Genomic DNA, 26,042 nt, shown 5'->3' with positions numbered 1-26,042 from the left:
GATCCACAGCCTTTGCTGTGCACCATGCCACAAATTTGTTCCACCTGCAGGCGTATACCGTTTTTGTGGAGGGATGCCTGGCTGCCAGAATCACATCGCAAACTTCAGGAGGCAAGTCAAATGGCTTCAACTGCCGCCGATCAATCTCCACGCATGGAGGTGGAGACTGGACAGGTTCGGGTGAAGGACCGTCCCCTGCTGCTGCGACAGAAGGTCCTCCTGAAGAGGCAGACGAATCGGGGGGATCGACTGACTTGCTGAATAGCTCGGGATACCAGTATCTTCGTGCCCAGTCCGGAGGCACAAGGATGACTTGGGCCTGGTCTCGCCTGATCTTCTTCAGCACTCTGGGCAGAAGTGGTATAGGCGTACAACAGACCGCAGCCCAACTTGCGACGAAAAGCGTAGCTGAGCGAGTGCCGCCTTGGAAATTGCAACATGCAGAACTGATGACATTGCGCGTTCTCTTCAGTGGCGAATAGATCTAACCAAGGCTCTCCCCACTGCTGAAAGAGACCTTGCACCACATCCGAGTTCAGACGCCATTTGTGATCCATCATGCACCGGCGGCTGAGTTCGTCCGACCTGGCGTTCAGGGAACCTGCCAGGTGTTGAACCCACATGGTGACGCCCTGGTGTTCCAGCCATTGCCAGAGGCGCAGAGCCTCCTGGCAAAGGGTCCACGACCCCACCCCGCCCTGTTTGTTGCAGTACCACATGGCGGTGGTGTTGTCCGTGAACACCTGCACTACACTTCCCCGGACAGAGGGGAGGAATGCCTTCAGTGTAAGTTGGATCGCCCACAGCTCCAGAAGGTTGATGTGGAGCCGGGACTCCGCCGGAGACCAGAGGCCTCTGATCTCCCTCTCTCCCATGTGGCCTTCCCATCCCAGGAGGGACGCATCCGTCACCACTACGTGCTCCGGTTGGGGTAGGTAGAGAGATCTGCTGCTGACCTAATCGCGGTTTGTTAGCCACCACTGCAACTGACTCGCAGTGCCCTCCGAGATCAGGACTTGGTGGGACAGTTTGCCCTGATGCTGTGCCCACTGAAACTTCAGGTCCCACTGCAGAGCCCGCATCCGCCACCTGGCGTGATGCACCAGAAGAATGCAGGAGGCCATCAGTCCCAGGAGCTGCAGCGTCAACCGGACCGAAACTCGGGATAAAGGCTGAAAGATCGGAATGAGAGCCTTAATATCCCGAACCCGCGGTTCGGGGGGAAAACCCGAAACTGCGCAGAGTCCAGAACCACTCAGATGAAAAGGAGCTTCTGGGAGGGGCACAGGTGTGACTTCGGCACGTTGATGGAGAACCCCAGCGAGTGCAGGAGGTCGGCCGTAGTCTGGAGGTGAAAGACGACTGTTTGAGGCGAGCCCGACTTCAACAACCAGTCGTCAAGATAGGGGAAGACTGAAACCCCAGATCTGCGCAGATGTGCTGCGACCACCGCCATCACTTTCGTGAACACCCGAGGGGCGCTGGTAAGGCTGAAGGGGAGCACGGTACACTGAAAGTGCTCGTGGCCTAACGTGAATCGCAGGTAGCGCCGGCAGGACGGGGATGTGGAAATACGCGTCCTGCAAGTCCAATGGCTGTAGCCCCTTCGGACGATTTGCAACACTCACCTGTCCGACGTGATGGTACGCCAGTGGGGGAGGTGATGGCGGACTGAAATGCTGACCTAGGAAGGCTTAGAGGCAGATGCTGCAGGGGCGGGTGTGGACTGACCCTGCCGGTGTTCCCCGCCACCGCCATGGCGGGAACCACGTCCTCGACCGCCTTGAGCCTGGGTCTGCGGCCTGTGCTGGCTGGACGAAAGGAGCGAAAGGCGTTAGTTTGCTGGCGTTGGCCGAGGCCCAAGGACTTGGCCGTAGCCCTGGAGTCCTTGAAACGTTCCAGCGCACTGTCCGCCTTGTCGCCAAAGAGGCGACGGCCATCAAAAGGCATGTCCATGAGGGTGGTCTGGACATCCCCTGAAAAGTTGGCAGACCTCAGCCAGGCGATGCGGCGAACCGCCACTCTCGTTGCAATGGCCCTACCCAGAGAGTCCGTGGTATCGAGTCCACACCGTATGGAGTAGCGTGCTGCATCCCACCCTTCAGATAGGGCTTGGGTGAGCTTTGCCCGGACCTCCTCCGGGCACTGTGGCAGCACCTCCGCAACCGTATCCCACAGAGAGTGGGTGTAACGGCCCAAAAGGCAGGTGGTGTTGACAGACCGCAACCCCAAACTCAGGGAGGAGAACAGTTTCTTCTCAAACGGATTGTACCTTTTGGATTCCCGTTCTGGAGGAGCGGTCGGGAATGATGTCTGGGAGGTAGAGGCCTGGATCACCAGGCTCTCGGGGTGGGGTGAATGGACAGGAGGCTGGAGTCGCCCGGAGCCGGGCGGTAGCGTTGGGCCACGTTCCGATCCACAGGTAGGCCTGTAGAGGGCTTGGACCAGATGCCCACCAGAACGTCAGTGAGGGCTTCGTTAAATGGCAGGAGAGGCTCTGAGGAGCTTGCCTGCGGTTTGAGCACCTCAGTGAGGAGGTTAGTCCTCACGGCCGCGACAGGGAGCTCAAGAGCCAAGGCCTTGGCTGCCCTAGTCAACACCACGCTATAAGCAGCCCCCGCCTCCATAGCCACGGTAGGAGGAGAGACAAATCCAGTGTCGGGCGAAGTGTCCAGACCACTGGCCTCCCCTAGCTCATCTGCCCAGTCCTAGCTGAACTGGCACTGCTGTGCCAGAGGGTCCCCAGACCCCTCCCAGTCCCCCTCGTCATCCATCTCCTGATAGTCAGGGAAAAATTATGGTGTTGGGTCGTAGGTGAATTGCTCACCCATCGGTGCCAGTCCGACGCCGGACCCGGATCGGGGCTGGAACTGGGGACGACGTCGTCCGGGGACAGCGTCGTGGGTGACACCCTCAGGATCGGCACCAGCGGAGGGGTCGTAGGTCGACCAGCGACGAACCGGAACCAGGCCTGGAACCTGCGGGGTCTTGCGACGTCGGGACCGGAGTCGTCAACAGCGCCGGGGCTGAAGCACCCGATGGGGCAGGAGGTGCCAGCCCGCTAGGAATCTCAGACGGATCTGCGGGGCCCGAAGGCGCCTCGACAGGGTCCGACGGAGGGAAATGACTCATCATGGCCACGAGGAAGGCACTGATCACCTCTGGCGTCGCGTGCAGCCCAGGGACTGGCGGGTGTGGAGCTGGACGCGGCGCTTGCGGCTCCAGCGGAGCCGCATAGGCGGTGTCCCCTGAACCCCCAGCCGGGTCGCACGAGCGCCGGGGGGAGTCGGAAGAGCGATGACACCTCTTCGACTTTTTCTTCGAGTGCCTCGACATACCTGAAGACTTGGAGCCTGACGAGTGGTGGTGACTCGTCGAGCGACTGCCGGAGTTCGAGCCGCTTACGGGACCGCTCCCGCCTAGCCTTCGAGGTCACGGTCCGGCAGTCGGGGCACGATTTGTCATCATGGTCGGCCCCAAGACAGTAAAGGCACCGGCGGTGGGGCTCGGTCACTGACATCAATCGGTGACAGTCCTCACAGGGTTTAAACCCGGGCATCCCTACCGGCACCGCAAGTCGAAGGTCGACCCGAGAAGTGATCCAAAAGAGATCAAAAGTTAGTCAAAAAATGACTAAGAGTACTGCTCTTCCCGGATCTGCGCTTGCTGGTGCAGAAAAAAGAAGAACTGACGTCAGTGCGCGAGGGCGGCGTCTAAGTACTCCGACGGCGTCATCCCGGCAGTCACGACGCCGATGACGGACGCAGAGCCGCAGACAACGCCTAGCGATGCGCAGGGGTACTGCTGACGAAAACTTTCTGGATCCAGTCTGACGCCTGGGGATATTCTAAGGTAAGGAATCTAACACTAACCTGTTTCTTTCAGATGTACACAGACGGGACAGGTATGTGCTAGCAGTCGTCTGCGTATAATCATTTCAAGTTTCTCCACTGCACTTATAACTCATCGGCTGAGATGCATAATTTTCCAATTAGAAACAATGATGGGTGTGATAGACGTGGAAATGAAGGGATGGATTTTTTACACCTTGCCTGGGGCTGTGACAGAATAAATCAATACTGGCAGCAGGTTTTTACAACACTGACACAAATGACAACAATGTCGCTTCCAGCATCTCCACTACTTGCCTTGCAGGGGTACACTGAACAGATAGATATGATATATAGGAGGTAAGTAGCACTAGGGCTCCTACTGGACGAGCGTAGAGTAGCCTGCAGATGGGGACGGGGCTGGGCCCCCAAGTTCAAAGAATGGCTCCAGGATATGATATTCTGGCAGGACCAAGTGAATGGGGGGTAAAATGCTGGGAAAGAGATGTGCTTACTTGTTATAACTTGGAAATCATGCTTGTACGTATAATCAAGTATGTAGCCTGTGATTTTATCTTCTTTGTTGATTATAGAGAAGGATTGATGTATGTACGATATATGTAGCAACCTTACTGCACATGTACTAATGTTGGAATTCATGTTATATACCAAATAAACAGAATATATTTAAAAAAAAAGATTTTCGAGTGAGCGGATTACTGGTCGCCCAGGTTTATAAGGACAATAAATGCATTTGAAATCCTGATTCAAAACTCCTAGGACTCAATTCACAAAGCTGATTATGCAAAAACGTCCGAAATACAAGTAAATAGCTGGGTGCAAAGTATTCACAAAATACAGCTTTGTATTGTTTGCTGTGCGCGATGCCCTTAAAGTACTAATATAAAATAGTTTCAAAATAAAAAATAATAATAATAATCAAAAAAGATAGCCTTGCAGCCAGAAATACTTTTCTTCAGGCACAATAATTCCCCATGATCATCTAACATTGTGCAGGAGTAAATCCCACTTAAGTAGTGGAAGTGGGTAAAATCAGGGCTTGGATTTCTAGGAAAACTGAGGAACACCGACAAACTGAACAGTTAGTGGATATTCTTAAACTCCTCGACAACCTCCCCTATGCTGTAAATGGTCAGATTTACTACGCTCAAGGTCGGGTTTAAATCACTTTCCAGTGTTTGGGAAAGGGTTTTCTAATGCTGGAAATTATTTTCTCCATGGGAAATAAAATATTGTGCCATTGCAAAAAGGTGCTAGGTTTCACCATGTGTAATTTGTACTATGCCTGCAATTATACATTAGAGAAATCCCTCAACCCAAAGCAAAAAAGTGAAATTCACAAAACTTTTCCTAATGCATGGCAGGAGACGTATGGGTGTAGATGTATGCCTTTCTCTATGAATCCGGCTGCTAATTTCATATAACTAGATTGAGCACTCATTGTTCGACCATGGTCCCCTACAGGAAGGAAATATAAATGGTAACATCAATAGTGCATAGTCTAGCTAGGTTCCTTTGTTTTAAGCTTTTAAAGAAAAAAGGTCAGGAACGAAAGTTACAAAATGAAAGTTATGCAAATACAGTCAGAATGTTTATGTGACATGAAAAGAAATTTCAATAATATTTGTGAAATAACTTTTTTAAAGGTTCGCCAATGAAATACATCAAACTGCTATGCAACAGGAAAATATTTTCATTTTTATTTCTTACACTAGTTCATCACGTACAGTTACAATATTGTGACATATCCCTAAAGGAAATGTTTGTTTTAGTTATCTTTTTATTTTTTTTACAAAGTATACAGGGTAAAGGACAGACAATATTTAACATGGCATTTTACAGAACATTAGCTTAAACAGTATGTCCTTGTAAAGATCTGTACCTCTTCAAAACATTAAACTGAAACATTTAATTTTAGATAGTAACAAATTGTTTAAAGAAAGAAATCTAGCTGGTAAGTAATGCCAGTATGATAACAGTAACTACATTCTCATTTCTGCTTTATACAGACACATATAATTTACAAAACCCTCATTTTCTGTTCGGTATTGGTTTTTAATTGTATGCTTAAAAAAGTATTTACAGCAGATCCGGCATGTAAAAGAACCGTTTGGGTGTGCCTAAAATATTTTTCGTCCTTTGTTTTCAAACTTCTTTGGAAAAGCCAGACTAAATATAGCTGAGAAAAAATGGCAACGAACTGACAATTAGTTTGCAATGAATTTACGTTTGTATGCCAGTAAATAAAACAGAACACACCTCCAGGAACAACAGATAACAAGTGCCAATTTAAAAACCCCTGGTGAAACATTAATGCACATGACTGTGCACACATAACTTTCAAACACTTCAACTAAGCAGCAAAAGAGCACAGAAGGATCATTAGAAGTCAGAAGCACTAATCTCTAAACCATGCAATGAGCGTTAAAGTCTATTTGCTCTTTACCTTTCATTGCACTGGAAAGAATGATGTGGTCTAAAGCGCAATCTGCAAGTATTTTATACTGTACAGACCTTTAGTGGACAATTTCAACTGACTTTCCTTATAAATGTGTAAAATCCACTTCAGTTTAGGCGATATTTACTGCACATAAGCAAACTATTCAGTGGTGCACATTAAAGTAATTAGTACCCAATAGGTTCAATTTTTTCAAAAACTGTTCTTCAGTGGGTAAACCATGTAAGCAGAAACCACAATCATAAATATGTTTTCTATCACCCTGAACGGTTTTGTGAGTACATATACTAAGAGAATGGTGTACACAGTCTGGGTGAATACATTGTATAAGTCCTGCATCATCAGTGGAAGAAACCCTGTGTTTAGGCAATTCCAACACGCCTGTAAAGAACCTACACTGTGCTGCCATCATAGCATCCTTTTGGTGTAGAAACAAGATGATGTGTACATTAATTTTTGAAATGTCATCCTTTCTCTGTTTTAGGTAATACAATATCTTCAACACATATTGTTCCAGATAAGTTAACTTTTTCTTCTTCTGTATAAGATGTTCATCAGATTCACTAACTCGGGAAAGAGCACAGGTGAATTGAAGGTTGGGTGCCACTGTAGCTCCGGTGTCTGAGTCAGGCTAAGACTTGAAGCTGTTATATTATGGCTGATACCCTGGGCAATTAGGTTATGTGCTGAAGCAATGCTGGACATTGATATGAATGTCCCCTTTTGGTTTGTCTGACAGTACTGAAATTCATTAACTCTCAGTATGGACATTTCTTCATAACAGATGGAGACAGTTGTAACACTTGTCTCTGACACAGAACTGCGGGCAACGCTAGATTCTGAACTCAGGACCCATTCCAAACATTCCTTAAGTCTTATTGAAGCCAGGACACATAACAAGGATGTTTGGCTCATACTTATTGGCAGTGGCAGTTCAAATCTTGCTGCCTATGCAGTACTTTACTCTGCCAGTGGCTTCAACTACTTACAAAGTGAGCGTGTACTTTATCAAAATATGGTTTACTTTAGCTCTGATTTACTAAGACTATACTTACTTAGGAACTATCACTTTAGCCTCTTCAGCAAGACACTTTTGATATAGCAATGTGAACTTTGTGTAATTAGACAAAGCACTTGTCCCTTATAAAGGTGACAGAATGTGAATTAAAAGTTCTGGCAGGAACACTTTATAAGGAAGATTTAATAATTTAAAACAAAAAATATTTACTACAACTCCTCTGAGCAAAGTTAAAACATAAATGTACTGGTATATTCCCCCCATGGACGAAAGTGAGCATTAGCGTTAATGAGACAGTTTGTGCTCTATTTTGGATTACCTTTCCTTAAGGCAAAATCCCTTCAATATCAGGAAGAGATCCTTACAAATGAGAGTATCCGATTAACTGTTCCCACGATCTAGGAAAGCCAAGGCCTACATCTACATGGTGCATTCACCCTCTTCTGTGTTCTCCTTATAAGCTCATATTGAAGGAGATGAGGAAATTGAATAAACAATCAAATTATGAACAATAAAGTAATCTTCAAGTCTGAGTTTTATAGGAGGGTTCAAAATGGTTGAATGAAGAAGACTGGAGTGTCTTTAGAGGGAGGTCAAACAGGCCAGAGAGCTCAAGTGATGTATGAAGTGTCTTGAAACGAGTGCTACAAATACAGCCCCGCAAAGTAAATGGTTAAACTCGAAAATCCATGTTTTACTTTGACTTTACAGATTTATATAAGTTTAGTAGATCAAACAAACACGCCTCAACTATGAAAATATACGTGTCGAAAGCATGCCTCTGAGTGAAACAAAGAGAATAATGTTCCTGAAATGGTTCAGAGTAGAATGATTAGGACGGCATGACCACAACAGAAAATGAGCTTGAAACGGTTTTGAAGACTTCGAATTGCTTTATCTCAACAATGTATGCCAATCAAAATAAGGGGCTTATGAACCACTAACAAAGGTATTCCAGGAATAAAGTTAAAATGCACAATTATTTTCCCAGCTAATTATAAACGTGCAGAATACACCGGAGCCTTAGTCAACATAATTTTTTAGAAAATGCACGTTATTGTTTTTGATATGGTGCCAAAACTATCTGGAATTTCATGGGATAGAGAGGGCCTGAAAATGTCACTTATTAATCTGTATGCTTTTGCTATATATTAATAAGCATATTTGGAGCCTTAACAATTGCTGCTGAAACTACATTTGTTTTTTATTTTGATTGCCTTCAATTAATCTTAGGTACAGTGGATTAGTCACACATGCTTTAACGTGTTTCTGATAATCAAAATAATGAATTAAATAAATTAGACAATTATCATTGCGCTCTCATATCTAAATAGGAAAACACTCAACGTGTAGGATGTTATTTGCTACAATAAGTAAGGATGTTATTTGCTACAATGTGAAGCAATTCATGGTTGTACGTTCATCTCATATACCTGAAGTGATTCAAATCAAATGATTATAACTATTAGGAAAAGGGCTTATGCATGCACAATACTAATAATAGACCAGCAACAGAACCATTTCACATGGCCAGTTCGTAGTTGGAAACATTCTATTTAGATACAAAACCCAGAAATGGTATTTTGTGGTTGACAGCTACCAAGAAAAACCTCTACCGAACAGAGTCAGAACATTTTAAATACTACCAGAAGCATGCCCAAAACATTTTTTTCAAGGCAAGGTGCCATTTTTAATAACATAAAAAAGGACATGTCTACAGAAAGTAGAACGTATTGTGTCCTGCAAATTGTGGTTCGTGTGGTTACTGCACTTGAGAATAAAGTTTTCCCTTAAAACACCCAGAATCTCTCACTTTCAACATGCACTTATATACACATTTTATTATGTGAAACAGAATTGGTTTACTGAGCTGTGAAACACTGGGATTGGAAGGGTAAACAAAATTTGTAAAATAAAAAAGACGAAAAAGAATGCTGCAAACTTTTGCTTTAATTGTTGCCATCTTTTCCTCATTAATTAAATAGACCGAATCAGATTCAAAGGACAGTATTAGACAATATTTTAATTAAAATGGTTAACTAAATCAATAATTCTCTTTTGTATAGCTACTGACTGAAATGGACAGCATGTCTTGTTTTGAATTTGTTGATTCACTTTAAAATATTTTCCTTCGCATAACATCGTCCTTTATTTGATATGTCACTCATTAAAAAAAGTCAGTAAGAGGAAAATTCATGGCGTGCCTGGTTCTTTGTTGTGATGTCGAATGATGTGCTGGTTCTTCTCGGATGGTCGCCGGAAACCTTTTTTACAGTAGTCACATCGGTGAGGGTAGTCCTTTGTATGAATGGAAATAACATGTCGTTTGAAGCCAGAGGCATCTGTAGTGCTATACTCACAGTGGTCACATTGGTAAACCTTCCTGCCGATGTGTATTTTCATGTGTTTTTTTAGCTCATGCTGGTGCTTAAAGCCTTTTCTGCATTTCTTGCATCTAAATGGAATTTCCTTAGTGTGAACAGAAAGAATGTGGCGACTCAAAACAAAAGGATCAGCAATTTTGAAGTCACAATGCCTACACTGATGTGTTTTTTTACCCTTATGCGAAGACATGTGCTTCTTCAGTTCAGATGGGCGGTGAAAACCCTTGTCGCACATTTCACAATTGTGAGGGTAATCCTTTGTATGCACTGAAATGATGTGTCGTTTCAAGTCACTGGTATTTGCGCTCTTGTGGTCGCAGTGCAAACATGGATGCAATTTACTGTCTTGGTGCATAAGGATATGCTCTTCCATGTCTTTGGTGTCTGCAAAAGTCTGAAAACAAATGTCACATTTGAAAGGTAGCTCCTTGCTGTGCCTCGTCTTCACGTGAGTTTTTAGATTGGAAGAGTCTGCTGACCTGTATTCGCAATGCTGGCACTGGTAAGGCTTTTCTCCTGTATGGATGCGCATGTGTTTTTTGAGTTCCGACGGGTGGCGGAATCCTTTGGCACACTCTACACATATATGAGGAAAGTTCTTGCTGTGAACCGCTAACAAATGACGACTGAGGAGTCCTTGCTCTGCTGTTTCATAATCACAAAACTTGCACTTGTTCATTTTAGTGGCAGCTTTGTCTTTGTGTATTATCTGATGTGTGAGTAAGGCACCCACATGAGAGAATTCCTTACCACACTCATCACACTCTACGGTCTTTTCTGTTTTGATGGTTAATTTGTGGCTCTCGAGATGGTTATGCAAACTTGCCTTTTTGTTGGTAGTATAATCGCAATCTGTGCAGCGATACTTTTTCTTGGTAAGGTACTCTGGATGATTTTTCATGTGTCTCTTTAAGAAGCCTCGAGATTTAAATTTCTTCCCACAGATCATACAAGGATAAACAGTCAGGGGGTGGCCGTCTGGACCAATAATTATTGCTGTTATGAAAAACAAAATGAAAACTAAATTAGGTACAAATAAATATTTAACTTTGTGTGCTTTGAAATGAACTTATTTTTCACATGTGATACAAAACATTACCAGAGTGCAGGGATGTCGGCACCGTACATACAGTCAATCACTTTACCAAACCAAAGCTTGTACATCAAAGATCAGACATAGACCACTACCAATGGTGATTACAACCACCATATACTACTAAAGTACTATATTACACTACTGCCTTCAAGTACATACATGGCCTAGCCTTCTACCTCTCTTCACTTATGTATATTTTTCTATATATTTATTACATTTCAGAGCTGTAATCTTCTCTGTTTCGGGAGTTCTTCCTAATTACATGTAGTCCCCTTTGTGCACTATCCATTTTGGATTGCTTTCTCTGCTGAATAACCAACAGAAAGGCTTGGCCCGTCACTCTCCTGCACTTTTAGTCTGCAGTCTTTCCATATTTTGCTTGGGAATATCTACCTGTCGTCTGCTTGTTGTCACTAATTTCTGTTTATGGTATGTTATTCCGTTGCTGCTAAAACTGCTGTACCAACTATAATAATATCCTGATCAGCGTTTTAGTGAAAGTCCTATATAAATCTAATGACATTAAATTAAATCTGTGATATTTATTATTTAAGGTTATTGAATAATGGTATACCCCCCAATCTATCTTAGCAGTACTGACAAACTTCTCATGACAATCACAACGCATCTATAATGAACGATCCCCTTAGCCCTAGGGTTGTGATGCTTTAAGGGAATTTTAACCTTTCCTTACAAAAATGTGATTTCTCTTTGGAGCAAACTACCAAGACTTTCCTTTAACAAACATTTTTCTATTTTACATCTATCTATCTATATACCGGGGGGGGGGGGGGGGCGTGGCTACAGGCCGAGCATGGCTGTTGTCTTTTAGACGAGCTCCGGACCTGGGCTACATTATCCTGTCATAATCCTGTGGCACAGAGCAGTTTGGGGTCTGCGGATGAGGGAGCAGACTGCCTGAAGCCTAGTTGACAATCGGAGAAGCCTTCAAGCCGAGAAATACTGGTGAAGGGAGCGGATTGCCCTCTGCTTGGACGGGGTGCAACGCGGTGGTGCGGAGGCGTGGGGTGTGCAAGGGGGCCCGGACAACGGCGGTGCCTGGTGGCTTAGACCCTGTCCTGGCCCAGGATGCAGATGAAACGCCGCTGCAGCGAGCTCCAGTAGGTGAAACTGGTGGTGCCCCAAGAAGGTTCTCCAGAGTGTGGGAGGAGAACGGAGGTGACTACAGAACCGGGGTGCTGCAGCTACGCGAGCCTGGGGATGCGGTGTGGCCTACCTTCGAGGACAGACTTGGCGGCCTGCCGGAGAGGATAGTGGAAGTAACGGGAGTCGATACACTTGCGGTGGTCGGGCCGGCAGTATAAATCTGTGGCCTGTGGGATCCCTGTGACCCGAGTGAGGAGTCCCTGCGGTGCCGCGTGACACGAGAAGGGATTCACAGCCGGGTAGGACGACGTAACTGGGGCCTGGCTGCGCCCTGCTTCCTTTGGTTCGTAAAGCTGCGAATTGAAACGCAGCGGCTAACAGTAACAGGTACTGGCTGAAATCAGTGTGCCAATCGTGGCAGAGCTGAGCTGTGGGGCGGTGTGATCTGGCTTTTGTGACCTCTCCGGCACCTGGGACGGCTATAGAACCGACCAGGTCTGGAGTTACATATAAGCTGAGCATAGATAGGTCGTGGCACATAGGGACTGCGGACATCTGAAGTACTGTGGGGTCGTGAGGCTGCTCTGCGGTGGCAACTTGGTCTTCTGGCTGTAAGTACACTAGCGAGGCGTAGGGGTGTCTGTATAAACTGTTTGTTATTGTATGCTTCCTCGCCTTCCCGCATGATGGAGCGCAATAGGGGAAGCAGCAGGAGCAAGGAGGCGGCTCTGAGCCCATACCGGACACTGCGGACTATACAGATGGCACGCCGCCGCTCGTTGCATCCCGCCCACTGCCCTGACTGAGCCAGGGGACAAACTGGACCTAATCTTACAGGAAGTGCGGAAGTTCAGGAAAGCCATCGAGCTCCAGATCGGGACCCTAACGACAGGCCTTACCCTGCTCCGGGCAGATCATGCGAAGCTTGCGGACAGGGTAAAGGATAATACCGCTACAGTGGAGATGCTGGCACCGCGCCAGACGAAGAGTGAGGCGCACATCAAACAGCCACAGGACCAGGTAGCCACCCTGATGGACCGTGTGGAGGATGCAGAAGGGAGAGCAAGGAGGAACAATATACGCGTCATTGGTTTGCCAGAGAGAAGCGAAAGTAATGATGCCAGGCGTTACATAGAGCAGTGGTTCAAGGAGCAGGTCACGGCCGAGGGGCTCTCCACTCAATATTGTATTGAACGTGTGCACAGGATTCCCACGGGGCAACCGAGGCCGGGGGCCGCGCCGCGCCCCCTAATAGTGAAGTTGCTGAACTTTCGTGACTGGGATACAATACTGCGAAAGGCTCGTGAACATCCCCAGATCTATTTTGAAAATACAAGGATATCGCTATACCCTGACTACACGGTTCTGGTGCGAAGGCAGCGATCCTCTTTCATGGCAGTTAAGCAGCGTCTACGGGGTCTGAACTTGAAATATGCATGCTGTTCCCGGCCCGGCTAAAAATTCTGCATGACCACTGGAGGTGATGGAACTGATCATAACTACCCTCTAGATCTCAGGGGGAGACCAAGGGCCCCATTGGCACAGATGTGCCTGCTACCGTTGGTGGCAGACGCTCACACAGGAATACAATTCGGAAGTTCCTCACCACGCAACAGATGCAGCAAAACAAGTCACAGGCGATCCTTGCGACGGCCACTTTCACGCACACTACTAGATGGGAAGATAAGACATCAAGAGTGTGGCCCTGTTCCCTACTGTGACCCCGCAGACAGCGGACAGCTTATTTGGTTAAATTGAATGCTATATTGGTTTGCATTTGTGAATGTATAATGATTTTATAAGCTAGGACTCTAGTTAATGTGCGAAAATATGGCGTAAGTGCATATTTATAGCCCAAGGTACCGTTTGAGCTTACATGTACAATTTCGACAGAGAATACACCACCGAAAGCGCTTACTGTACTTACAATGTTCTTATGTGGACAGTTACGTTATATGGTCTGGTACAGTTCTTCGACCGGACCGAGTATTGGGGTGTTACAGGGGGTAAACAGTCCTATTGCAGAGATTGGCTTGGGTAGGTTCGGATATCTAGAGCCACTGCCTGCAAGTGAGCGGGTGCAGGTCGCATTGAAATGCATACACTTGGTAGGTACACTATATTAACGTGGAACGTTTGGGGTTTAGGCTTTGTGCAGAAGTGCCACAGAATACACGCGCCTTGTTGCAGCGCCGTAAAGCGCAGATAGTGTACTGGCAGGAGTCCCATGTAAAAGTGTCGAAGCTACGTAGGAAGTGGAGAGGTCAGATCTTTTCCATCACATATTCTAGGTTTGCGAGAGGGGTCACAATTTGGGTTAGGCATGGGGTACCGTTTCTAGCGCTGGAGCTGCGGATGGACAAGCAAGGGAGGTATATCTTTATACGGGGGACATTGGATGGGCTGCCTGTGGTTTTGGGCAACATATATGCACCCAACATTGAGCAGGATAAGTACTGGGGTATGTTAAATAATACACTGACAGGTTGGGAGCACCACCCATGGATCATAGTAGGTGATTGTAATACAGTGGTGGATGTTGCCCTGGACAGGTCCCCCCGCCTATAGGTGGGGCAGGAGTGATTAGGCAGGCAGAAGCACTGGGTAGATGGGCTGTGGGGTGGGAGATGTGTGATGTCTGGAGGATGCATCACCCTATACATAGGGAGTACTCATTCTATTCTCCTGTACACGTACTCCACACAAAAATAGACAGAATATATTGCTCCAATCGGATAGCAATGCAGGAGTCCCAGGCTACATACTTGGCCAAAACCTTTTCGAACCATAACCCTCTACAGATTGTTCTTAACTGGGGAAGAAAACCTACCCCGGTGCCCATCTGATGTCTGTGGCCGCAGACGATGGAGAACTCGGTATTCCGGGAGACTATGTCATACACTATCGATCATTATTTCACTGAGAATAGTAACACTGCATCGAATAGACTGATCGAATGGGACGCCTTTAAGACGATAGTGAGGGGGCAGGCCATTAGTACGACAGTTGGTGCCCGATGGTAACTCCATAAGTCCCTTTTGGATGTAGAACACAAACTGGGCAGGTTGGAACAGGAAACAATAACAGACACTGATAAGGGCGCAGAGCTGCAGGAGGCTAGAATCAGACATGCGGAATTGCTAGAAGATATCCGAATAATAGACTACCATAGGTACTCGCAGCTGAGTCACACTGAGGCAGATAAATCGGGGACATTGCTTGCTAGACTAATCAGGGACACTCCCCCTGCGAATGTTATAAACGAGGTCACCACTGTGGGTGGGGACAGAGTCAATACCCAGGGGGACATTAATGCTGCATTTCGTCATTATTATGCCTCATTGTATAGCAAACCTAATTGCAGCGAGGCAGACCGTATGGAGGCCTTTTTTTCCTCCCTCACATACCCGCTGCTAACGACGGAGGCTCAGAAAGCCATGGTGGGTCCCATCACACAGTCTGAAATCAGGGTCGCTCTGAAGGGACTTCCACGTAATAAAACCCCGGGACTGGTGCCCCAATTGGAAGTATTATACAACACAGCGCTGGAGAAAGGTTCTTTACCGCTCACAACGGCACAAGCGTTAGTGATATCACTCCCGAAAGCAGGAAGGCACCCCGCAGACATGGCAGGTTATCGCCCGCTATCCTTACTGACCACGGAGTATAACTTTTTAAGTAAGGTACTGGCCAATAGATTGTTTCTCTCCCTGACTAAACTGATTCATGTAGGTCAGACTGGTTTCCTCCCTGCCCGCAGTACGTCCCTGAATATCAGGAAACAACACTATCTCCTGACAGAAGCCCAAAGACACTACGAACATGTGGGCTGCATATCCTTGGACTTGAGTCAGGCGTTCGATTCTATTAATTGGGACTATATGTTCTGTGCGCTGGAGCAATTTGGGATCCCAGCAAATTACGTAGCCTGGCTACGCCTTTTGTATAATGCTCCGACTGCGCATGCTCGTACAGGTGGCAATATCTCGGCAGAATACCCAATACACAGAGGGACTAGACAGGGAAGCCCCCTGTCGCCTCTTATATTCATATGGGCCCTGGGTCCCCTGGCAGTCAAGGTGCGTAAGGACCTCTGTGATATGGGCATTGCATTAAGGGGTACGACCTCTTTTTTCTGCGTATGCAGGTGATATTATTCTGTATCTTAGGGATCTCCGCCTCCCCCTAGACCCGTTATATGAGGTATTTAGTCATTTTGAATCGATCTCAGGCCTCGCCATCAATGCAGCAAAGTCACATGTTTTTTATTTCACAGAACATGAGGGCGACCACACTGTTGAGTTTGGGGACACCAGTCTGCATTGTCAGTTATGGGGAGGGCAGCACTGGCAAAAATGGGGATACTCCCCCCATTTGATCTATTATTTTACTAAAGTACCTCTTTTAATACCACATACTACGTTCAAAACACTGAATACCCTGCTAACTGATCTCATATGAGGATCGGGCAGACGTCGTATCAGTCTTAAAAAACTGCAACTGGGCACGAGTAGGAGGGGATTGGGCGTCCCTGACCTGAGAGCATACTATTATGCATGCCAACTACAATGGTTGTCCTTTTGGGCAGCCGGGCGTAACTTGCAGGAGATAGGGTTTTCGGACAGTGTTATAGACCGCGGTGCCCTGCATACCCTGTTGTTGCCCAATGGCAGGCTTCCGACACGTCTCCCCATTCTGCTGCGCACCACGCTTCGCTGCTGGAAAGTGGCGTTACACTACACTGCTAAACACATTGCTTATGCAGGTAACATCCCATTATTGGGAATTCCGCTGAAGGACGGCCACATAACTAAGCGGAGAATTACACCATGGCTGGATGTGGGGATCAGCACGGTGGCTGATTTGTTCGGGGATGGGACGCTCTTGGACTACGATACCTTTGTGAATGAAATGGGTGCGCCGGCGCACTTATATTTATTGCATGCGGCACTGTTCCAATACGTAAAAATATAGTGGGCCCCGCAGAGGCAGGAACCCTCCGCGCATGAGCCGGTTAAAATGCTTTACTATATGGGCAGAGGTAAACACCTTGTTAAGTGGCTGTATGTAGGGATCCTGACCCACACTGAGGTTGGTCTAGACTCGTTGAGAGCGGCTTGGGCAAAGAATGCAGGACGAGCCTTGACGGATAAGGAATGGGGGGTCAATGTGGAACGCCCCAAAAAGATATCGCGGAACGCAAAATTTAAATTTATCCACACCATGATCCTTCATAGGGCATATCTTACCCCCATAAACTGTATAAAATGTTTCCAGAGACGCAGCATCACTGCCCGAGATGCCTATTAGAAGGGACTGGTCTTCCACATATGTTATGGGCGTGCCCCAAACTGCAGGGGTTGTGGGATACTGTTAGGCGAATAGTTCATGAGACTGCATGAAGTGAAATACAACCTACAGTAGTAGAATGCATATTAGGCTTGCATGCACATGTATCAAAACACAAAGTCCAATACCGTTTTGTAGATCTGGCGCTTATTTTAGCGATACGTGCCATCACTATGCGCTGGAATTCGCCTAGGTCACCCACGGAGCACACATGGCATAGTGAACTGCTTCGATGGGGCGGAGCGGAGAGCGCTGCCCTGCGCCGAGAGTAACTGAGAGGACTACGTAGAGTCCCAATAGCGCTGGAGTGGGATGTTATGTTGGAGGCTGTCAAGGCGGTGGATGCAGAACAGTATACTACCCCTGACTGCACACAATAAACCGTATAAATGTAGTTCAACTCCCGAACGTCACAACCCAAGAAATTTCCCTGTATTCACTTACAAGTGTATGGAAATCACAAGAGCAGTGGAGACTAGATGTGGCAAACTTATTGTGTATCTAACATTGCACAGGACCAGTGGGTGTGGGGAGGGGGATGTTGTTGGGAAGTTTGGCTTTTTGTCTATCCTGTACGTTAACTGTTGTGACCAGATGAGAATGTCTCATTGATATGACACAGATTGTATTTGCAATGTGATACGACTAACTAGGATTGTAATGTATGCTTCCTGATGGACACAGTTGACTATGATCAAGAGTATTGTAATGGAATGATATGAAGATACATGGTTTTGAAAAACAATAAAAATATGTTTAAAAACAAAATGTTTCTATATACACACGCACAAGTTACCATCATTGTGAGGACTATGGGCCCGATTTAGATCTTGGGGGACAGGTTACTCCATTACAACAGTGATGGATATCCTGTCCACCGAAATATAAATCGCATTATACCCTAAGGGATTTATATATCGGCTGAAGGGATATCAGTCACCATTGTGACGGAGTAACCCGCCCGCCATGATTTAAATCAGGCCCTATGTGTGGATGGATACCTGCCTTGCAGAGAGTAACATTACCTAATGTTTTAAAATACACTAATACATGTATACTATCTGTGTGAGGACCTACTCCATAGTTACCATTTGTGATTGACTACAGAGAAAGATGCATGGCTAAATGTTGATTTTATCAATAATATAAACAAGTAATATCATAAGCCATCAAAATATACATTATTGCACAGGTCCTGGCGTATATAACAAAAATGCATCTTAATAATGTGTTTCTAAATAGAGGATATGAGGAAAATACAGTACATTAAGCAACTGAAAAAAACAAGAATGAGAAGAGAGAAGGGGCACTGTTTAGAAGAGGCAAAGCACATAAACTTAACAAGGATGCACATTCAAAACTCATCTAATACTGAACAATATCAAGCCCCACCCTACCACGTAAATTAGGATTTACTTTTAGAAGAGCAAGATTCATGGACAATAAGTTAGTAAAGTGCAATCACATAGAGGCCATCAAAGAAAGTTGGTTGAAGGGTAGTCAAGGATTTTGAAAGTGAAGTAAGTGCAAGGCTGGCCAGTATGGAGTACATAAAACTCACTATAATACTCTGCTTGACAAAGTCTTATTCAAAATCGGAGAATATATGAGCAAAATGGAATATGCAGTCTATGTTTTAAAATGTCCTAGTAAGATACAACAGATTGGTAGCACGATGCATCAAGTGCATAAACGGGTACTACAACACGTGAGGGAAATAAAGAATAAAGATGAAACGTATCCAATAGCAAGACGTTTTGCAGTTACACTACACCATAGACAGAGAACTGAGGGACTGATTACGATGGCGGGAGGACTAGTCAGCCCGCCATCGTAGTGGAGATCGGGACCACCCGCCATGCATGCAGCGGTCCCGCACTCCAAATTAGGATACGACTGCCACCATGGCGGTTGCATCTTGCAATTTAACATTGCAGTGGGTGCTGCTGGCTGCCACACCCGCCGCAATGTTAAAAATGCATGTGGTGCATTTCACTGCACTACGTGGCAGGCACCACATGGTGCCTGCTACTTAGTGCAGTGAAATCCCCCCAGTGTACCAACACCTCCTCCTAACACATGGGTGGTCCCAAACGGGCCCCCAAAACCAATCCCCACCAGGTTTCCATGGCGGTTTTGCCGCCATAAAAAAGGCTGGCTGAAGCCAGCATCCTAATTTGGCGGACGGTGCCTAGCCACCATTTTAGGGATGCAGACCACTCCACCAGGCCTTTGGAACGATTGCCTGTGGCGGTTCCGCAGCGGGCGGTCTTTGCGCCTGTCACAGCCTGGATCTGCCCGCCATCCTAATCTGGCGGGCAGTGAATCCACGTTCAATGGCGGAGGGCACGCCACCGCATGGCTGGCGGTGGCGGGGCTTCCACCATCCTAACGACCCCCTAAGGTACTAAGCTATCAACTCCATACCAGGAAGTGGTAGAAGGGGGTAATAGGGAAAAAGAGCTGAGAAAGATAGAGTCCATATATATCATGAAATTAGACAGTAAAACCCACAAGATTAAATAAGGTTGAAGAGTTATACACGCACTTATAACAACCATTAGCCTAACCCGTAGCTGTTTTCACAACATCAGATAGAAGGTGTAATACTTTTTACTGTAAGGGAGTCCCAGAGAATTAATAACACAGTACATATAATGAAGATATATGGGAGAATTTAATATAAAAGTTTGATAACCGTAGAGTAATGGCCTACTGGGGCTGGATTGGAAATACCTGAACAGCTTTAGATATGTTATAAGATTAATGCATATAACAGATAACAGTATGTTGGAAGCAAATGAAATTAATGTACAGCTATATGCGAAGTTGTTGGTACAGCTAAATTGAATGTAACTGTATTGTCACAGTTAAAATGAAACTATTTTTATGAACTATCATATTGGTAGCACAGGTGTATTTTTTCATGTCTATACTCCAAGGGAGCATGTAGGCATTTTAAAATATTACAAAAATTAAAGAGCTCCCTTTCCCTGCTTTTGTACAAAATGAGGCTAAGTGCCTCTTACAGTTCTTAATGTGAGATATTTACCATTTTATTTTTTATTTACTCGGTCTAAAGTAGGTTACCAAAAAGGAATTTATTCTGTATTTCAAAACAACATTAATAACAATTAAAACAGGAAAAACTCCCTAGTTGAAGGCTACCAGACCAGGAGAGACAATTTATAAGAGGGAGAGTGAATAAATACCTTTGCCATCTTTTAAAGAAGGTAACTTGATGGAATAATGTAACAACAAGCAAGGATAAGTTTAAAAAAAAAGTCTTTTCAAGTAGGAGTGTACACACAGAGGCAATAGCAATATGTTTCCTGTTTCCAATTTCCTAGAATTTGAGGTCAAAAAGACCGGAAGGAAAAGATTGTTTACAGACCCGTCCTGCACCCAAGTCTTATCTCAAGTGAAAAGGGTAAGATAAGAAATGCAGAACTATAATATAGAAAGAATAAGGCAATAAATAGTATAATTAGAGCATAATACATCTATAATATGCTTCTTTTTTAACAGTATTGACTCAATAAGATTGAAACTGACACATTGGATTATATGAGACTCTGAAGCCCATTGATAAAGGCAGGATAATTTAATCATCCAGGTAGGCATAAGGAAAGAAAGAACTATATAAAGTTGCACTTCTCCTATGAGTGACTTGTACTGCACATGCATGTAGCAACAAAAGCAACAAGACATAAAAGAAGGAAAGCGGATAAAATTTTTTTTATTTTGTCTTGGTTTTTCTTTTAATTTATATGAACGAAGAACCCAAGCGAATATTCAAGAACCCAATTGAAGCAGTTTCTACACCCAGTCTAATAAGGTATATTGAAACTGCATTATTAATAAGTTTTTTTTTTTTAAATGGGATTGTTCTAGTAGTAACAACCAGACCGTCTATTGAGGTTACCAAAATCAGATAGTTTTGGGATTTTGAACTATGTAGAAATAAATTCTTTTTGAAAACACTGCAATATGTGAAGCATAATGAACGATATTATATTGTAACAATCCTTTTGGGTAATGTAGAAGAGAATCTTGTGGATGGGTTGGAGAAAACTCTGTAACTTAGATGTTTGTATCAGGAAAAGACCCAGTAACTTAGAGCTTTAATGTGAAGTTCATTGTATAGTAATATGAACATTAGGTGAAGATAGAGAATAACACCATATGTATGCTCCCACTTAATGTTTTAATTTGAAAGTATAGTCCTGAAGAAGGGGACGATCTTCAACTGAACACCAAAACGCTGCGTCGACAGAACATTTTTAACAATTTTGTATTTTATTGTAATTGATTTATTTTTATTATATGAAAATTGATATGTTTGTAATGATGTGTTATGTGCAATAAATGCATGCTTGTTAGCAAATAAAATAGATAACGAATAGACTCTAAATGTCCGGGTTTTTCCTGTTTTAATTGTTATTAATGTTGTTTTGAAATACAGAATAAATTCTTTTTTGGTAACCTACTTTAGACCGACTAAATAAAAAATAGAATGATAAATATCTCACATTAAGAACTGTTAGAAGCACTTAGCCTCATTTTGTACAAAAGCAGGGAAAGGGAGCATTATACACCCCCTCCCTTTTCCAGTTGAAAAAGGGTACCTCCTTCTTGTTTCTAATCTTAGGCATTTTAAAATATGTCATACCCACAGGGGCGAGATTGCAAGTACCTGAATAGCAGGTATGTAGCTAAATGAATGATTAGCCATGGCTAGCGCAGAATGTATACCCTATTATTCATTCGTAATGCGTGCGTCAAAAAAAGATTAAGAGATGTGACAAGTTCTCTATATGTAATAGGACGTTTTGTGTAGAAAGAACATAAAATTAGTACTGCATAATTATTTTATTTAATGGTTACTGTTAAAATGAAATTATGTTGATGTATTACTATATGGGTAGAACAAGAGTATTTTTTCATGTTTACACTCGAAGTTGACAAGAGAGCATTTTAAATATGTAACTAAAATGCCGGTCTCCTGATGTGAATAAGGTTGAGGCTTGATTGAAACGAGTTATCTGCATTTCCATTAAACTTTGCCTTGGAAAGAGTCCTTGGTGAGCAGGCATCTGGTTTTTCATATTGACCGACCGGAATTTTGAGAATATATCTGTACACACACACACACACACACGCACGTGTTACCATCCTTGTGAGGACTATGTGCAAGTACATGCCTTGCAGGGACTAACATTTCCTAATGTTTTAAAATATACTAATAACAAAATAATTATTTTTAAACAATCATGATACAGGGCCCTGCTTCAACTTTTCAAACATATGGTTAAATAGAGAACCATCCTTTTCTTAAAAACACTTAATTTTGATTCTTAAACAACCATCCAGAGAATTATGGCACATGAAGAACTGGGCTGGCACAGTACGACCCAAGTCACAATGTATAGAATAATGAGCCACTAGGGGAAGAAGCAGTGCATCAGGAATGCAGTCAAGGAGAATTAACAGTAAAAGTGGTATTTACAGGTATTGATTAAACGTAAGCACATACAACACACCCCTCCACTCAGGGGGGAGCAGCAGCACCTGCCCAAACCTCAACCAAGCGATACAAGCGATACATATCCCATGAGGCACAGGGTCAGACTGATTTGCATATAGCCATGTCTGAACTGGGGTGGCAGAGTGGGCTAAAGAACGGTGATGGATCAAACCCAGATCTTTTGACTGGGTGTGAGTGTTTGATTGGTTCAGATGCTCCGTCCATCACCACCCCCTTTTGTACCACATTGGCCGCCATAAGTGTGGCAGGGTATGCTCAGACGTGAGTCCCTTGCTCACTTTGCCACTGGATTCAAGCAAGCCGGGCTGAAGACGGCTGTAATGCCAGAAACCGGTCCTCGGAAGCTTGTTTCCGGCCCAGGGAAGGCATGGCTTGGCAGTTCGGGCTGGACTGTTCCCATGAGGCACAGGGTCAGACTGATTTGCATATAGCCATGTCTGAACTGGGGTGGCAGAGTGGGATAAAGAACGATGATGGATCAAACCCAGATCTTTTGACTGGGTGTGAGTGTTTGATTGGTTCAGATGCTCCGTCCATCACCACCCCCTTTTGTACCAAACCTCAACCAAGGCAAACAGCAACCACAGTGATACATGTCAGGTGCTTCTCGCATCTATGCAACACAGCAAACAAGGTACACATCAAGGAATCCCATGCACACGCACTGCCCATAGGACATCGAGAGGGTAGTCAGCCCATCTCTCCCTTAATCAGCCTCGGTCTCCTCATTAGATTAAGCCAGTAAGGCGTGATATTGCCCCTGTATATCTTTCGGTCAGCTGCGGGCTCATAGTAGTTTGCAGTAAAAATCTGACTGCGTATTGCAAAATGCCAAGTCCACTTGTCAGTCGTTCAGAGTCTGAAGCGGCCCTCTAGCCCAGCGCATCGCTATTCTGCACCTCACAAGCAGTAAGCTAATGGCCTCAAGTCTCCTAGAAGTGTTTGAGACATCTCTGTCATAGCCCAGCAGAGCCATAAAGGGTGTCCATTCAATATGCTCACCAGTAATCTCTTCAAGCTCAGCAAGAAGGATTAGTTACTTACCTGTAACCCTAGTTCTCATCCAGGGGTATATGAATAATCCCCGCCTATGTGCGGGATCCCGGAGCATATAGAAAATACATATAAATATATATGTATATATATGTGAAAACATATATTTGCAGCCTAAAACATTTCCCAACTGGCAAAATTGCCGCAAAATTACATAAAGTAGCATACAAACAGTAGTACTCTCCCAACCCCTAAGGAAGAAAGAGAGCAGAAAACATATGTATACAACAATGCTTTATTGCCATAGGAAAAACCTGTAATTGCAGGCATTTGCCAGTAGGCTGCAGTAGAGTATAAAGCAACAAAGAAAACTGACACCTTGCCTTTAAGGCATTAGAGTAGGGGTACCGTGCCTTTAAGACCTGAAGGCAACCCCCTGCTCCCATGGTGCACCTCAGGTGGCAGTTGGGTCAGTTCTTTTTGGAGGTGCATAACACCTGAGGAGATCCACAATAAAAAAATCTCATAATTTTGTAAATCTGCTCGTCCGGGGAGGTGGGCGGGAGCTTATGACTTTGATGAGTATACCCCTGGATGAGAACTAGGATTACAGGTAAGTAACTAATCCTTCTCATCCAGGGGATACTCATCAATAGTCATAATCTATGAATAGATTAGCAAGCTCATACCCAAAGTCTCGCGGACGAGCAAGAAGTAAAAACTTCACAGAATGACTAAGAAACATATTGCAAATGCATCTTATGCAAATAAGTTTCTTAAAGAGGCCTGCCCTACTCTGGCATCGGCCTGAGTATCTGAGTCCAGGCAATAATGGCGGGTAAAGGTATGGACAGACCACCAAGTTGCCGCTTTACAAATTTCAGAAATAGGAACATTACGAAGGAGAGCTGTAGTGGAAGCTTTCCCTCTAGTAGAATGTGCATGCGGTTTACCCTGCAAGGTCTTGTTAGCTAGCTGATAAGCTAAAGCTATACAGGAGACAATCCAGCGAGAAATTGACCTTTTGGAAGCTGACAGGCCAGTATTAGTACTGCCATAATTAACAAAAAGCCGGTCAGACTTTCTAAGAGGAAGGGTTTTTGACAAGTAGAACTTCAGGACCCTCCGGAGATCTAGAGAGTGTAATGACCTCTCCGGGGGAGTGGAAGGTTTAGGAAAAAAGGTAGGTAAGGTAATAGACTAGTTGATATGAAAGGTTGAAACTACCTTAGGCAGAAAACTTGGGTGCGTTCTTAAGACCACCCTGTTGGCATGAAAAACGGTGTAAGGTTTCTTACAACACAAGGCCTGGATTTCGCTGACCCTACGGGCAGAGGTAATCGCCACTAAAAAAGCAGCTTTCCAGGTCAAGTGCTGCAAAGAGGCCTTATGTATAGGCTCGAAAGGAGCACCCATCAGTTTAGTCAGGACGATATTAAGCTCCCAGGGAGGGGAGGGGGGCCTCACCGCCGGTGGGAAGACTTTCTTAAGACCTTCTAGGAAATCTTTAACTATAGGCATAAGGAAGAAAGATGTCTGATTAGGAGTCTTCCTTGTGATTGCAGCTAAATGAACCCTGATGGAGGGGTATTTCAGGCCTGATCTCGCTAAGTGCAATAGATATGGAAGAATCACCTGCTCTTGGCCATGTACCGGGTCAAGAGAGTGTTCATGACACCATAAGAAGAACCTCTTCCACTTGAAAGCATAGGACTTCCTAGTGGAGGGTCGTTTTGATTCTTTAAGAATAGTCATGCAGTCTGCTGGGAGGTCTAACTGTCCATACTGGATGACCTCAGGAGCCATGCCGTCTAGCGAAGGGAAGGAAGGTTGGGATGAAACACCTTCCCCTGGTCTTTGGTCAACAAGTCTGGGCGGCATGGTAGGCACCGGTGCGGAACCTCCGACAGCTGTAGAAGATCTGGGTACCACCACTGGTGCTATCAGGATCATCCTGGTATTGGCCCTGTAGAACTTCTGGATCACCGCCGGGATCAGAGGCAGGGGAGGAAAGGCGTAGAGTAATGTCTGCGACTAGCTGATCAAAAGACCGTTCCCCAGTGATCCCTGTTGGGGAAACCTGGATGCGAAGACGGGGCATTTTGCATTTGCCGCGTCTGCGAACAGGTCTACGTCCGGTACGCCCCAGCACCGAAAAACCTCTTGTGCGACTTCCTCGTTGAGCACCCAATCGTGCGCTTCTACGAAGACTCTGCTTAGGCAGTCTGCTTGGACGTT

General features: G+C 45.1%; 1 protein-coding gene across 8 annotated transcripts in view; it reads right to left on the bottom strand.

Annotated features, from left to right (window-relative positions):
• Positions 1–5,529: 5,529 nt before the first annotated feature.
• The window catches only part of ZFX (zinc finger protein X-linked), a 640,129-nt gene continuing 619,616 nt past the window's right edge, over positions 5,530–26,042 (bottom strand). For all 8 annotated transcript variants that reach the window (XM_078657795.1, XM_078657790.1, XM_078657796.1 and 5 more), the window contains one exon: positions 5,530–10,707. In XM_078657795.1, the coding sequence (XP_078513921.1) occupies positions 9,521–10,707 (1,187 nt within the window). In that variant the 3' untranslated portion in view covers positions 5,530–9,520. The remainder of the gene's footprint in view (positions 10,708–26,042) is intronic.

Source organism: Lissotriton helveticus, chromosome 8 (genome assembly GCF_964261635.1).
Source record: "Lissotriton helveticus chromosome 8, aLisHel1.1, whole genome shotgun sequence".
NCBI classification, from domain to species: domain Eukaryota; kingdom Metazoa; phylum Chordata; class Amphibia; order Caudata; family Salamandridae; genus Lissotriton; species Lissotriton helveticus.
The sequence above is the reverse complement of the archived record's forward strand: the minus strand, read 5'-3'. Positions and strand labels throughout refer to the sequence as shown.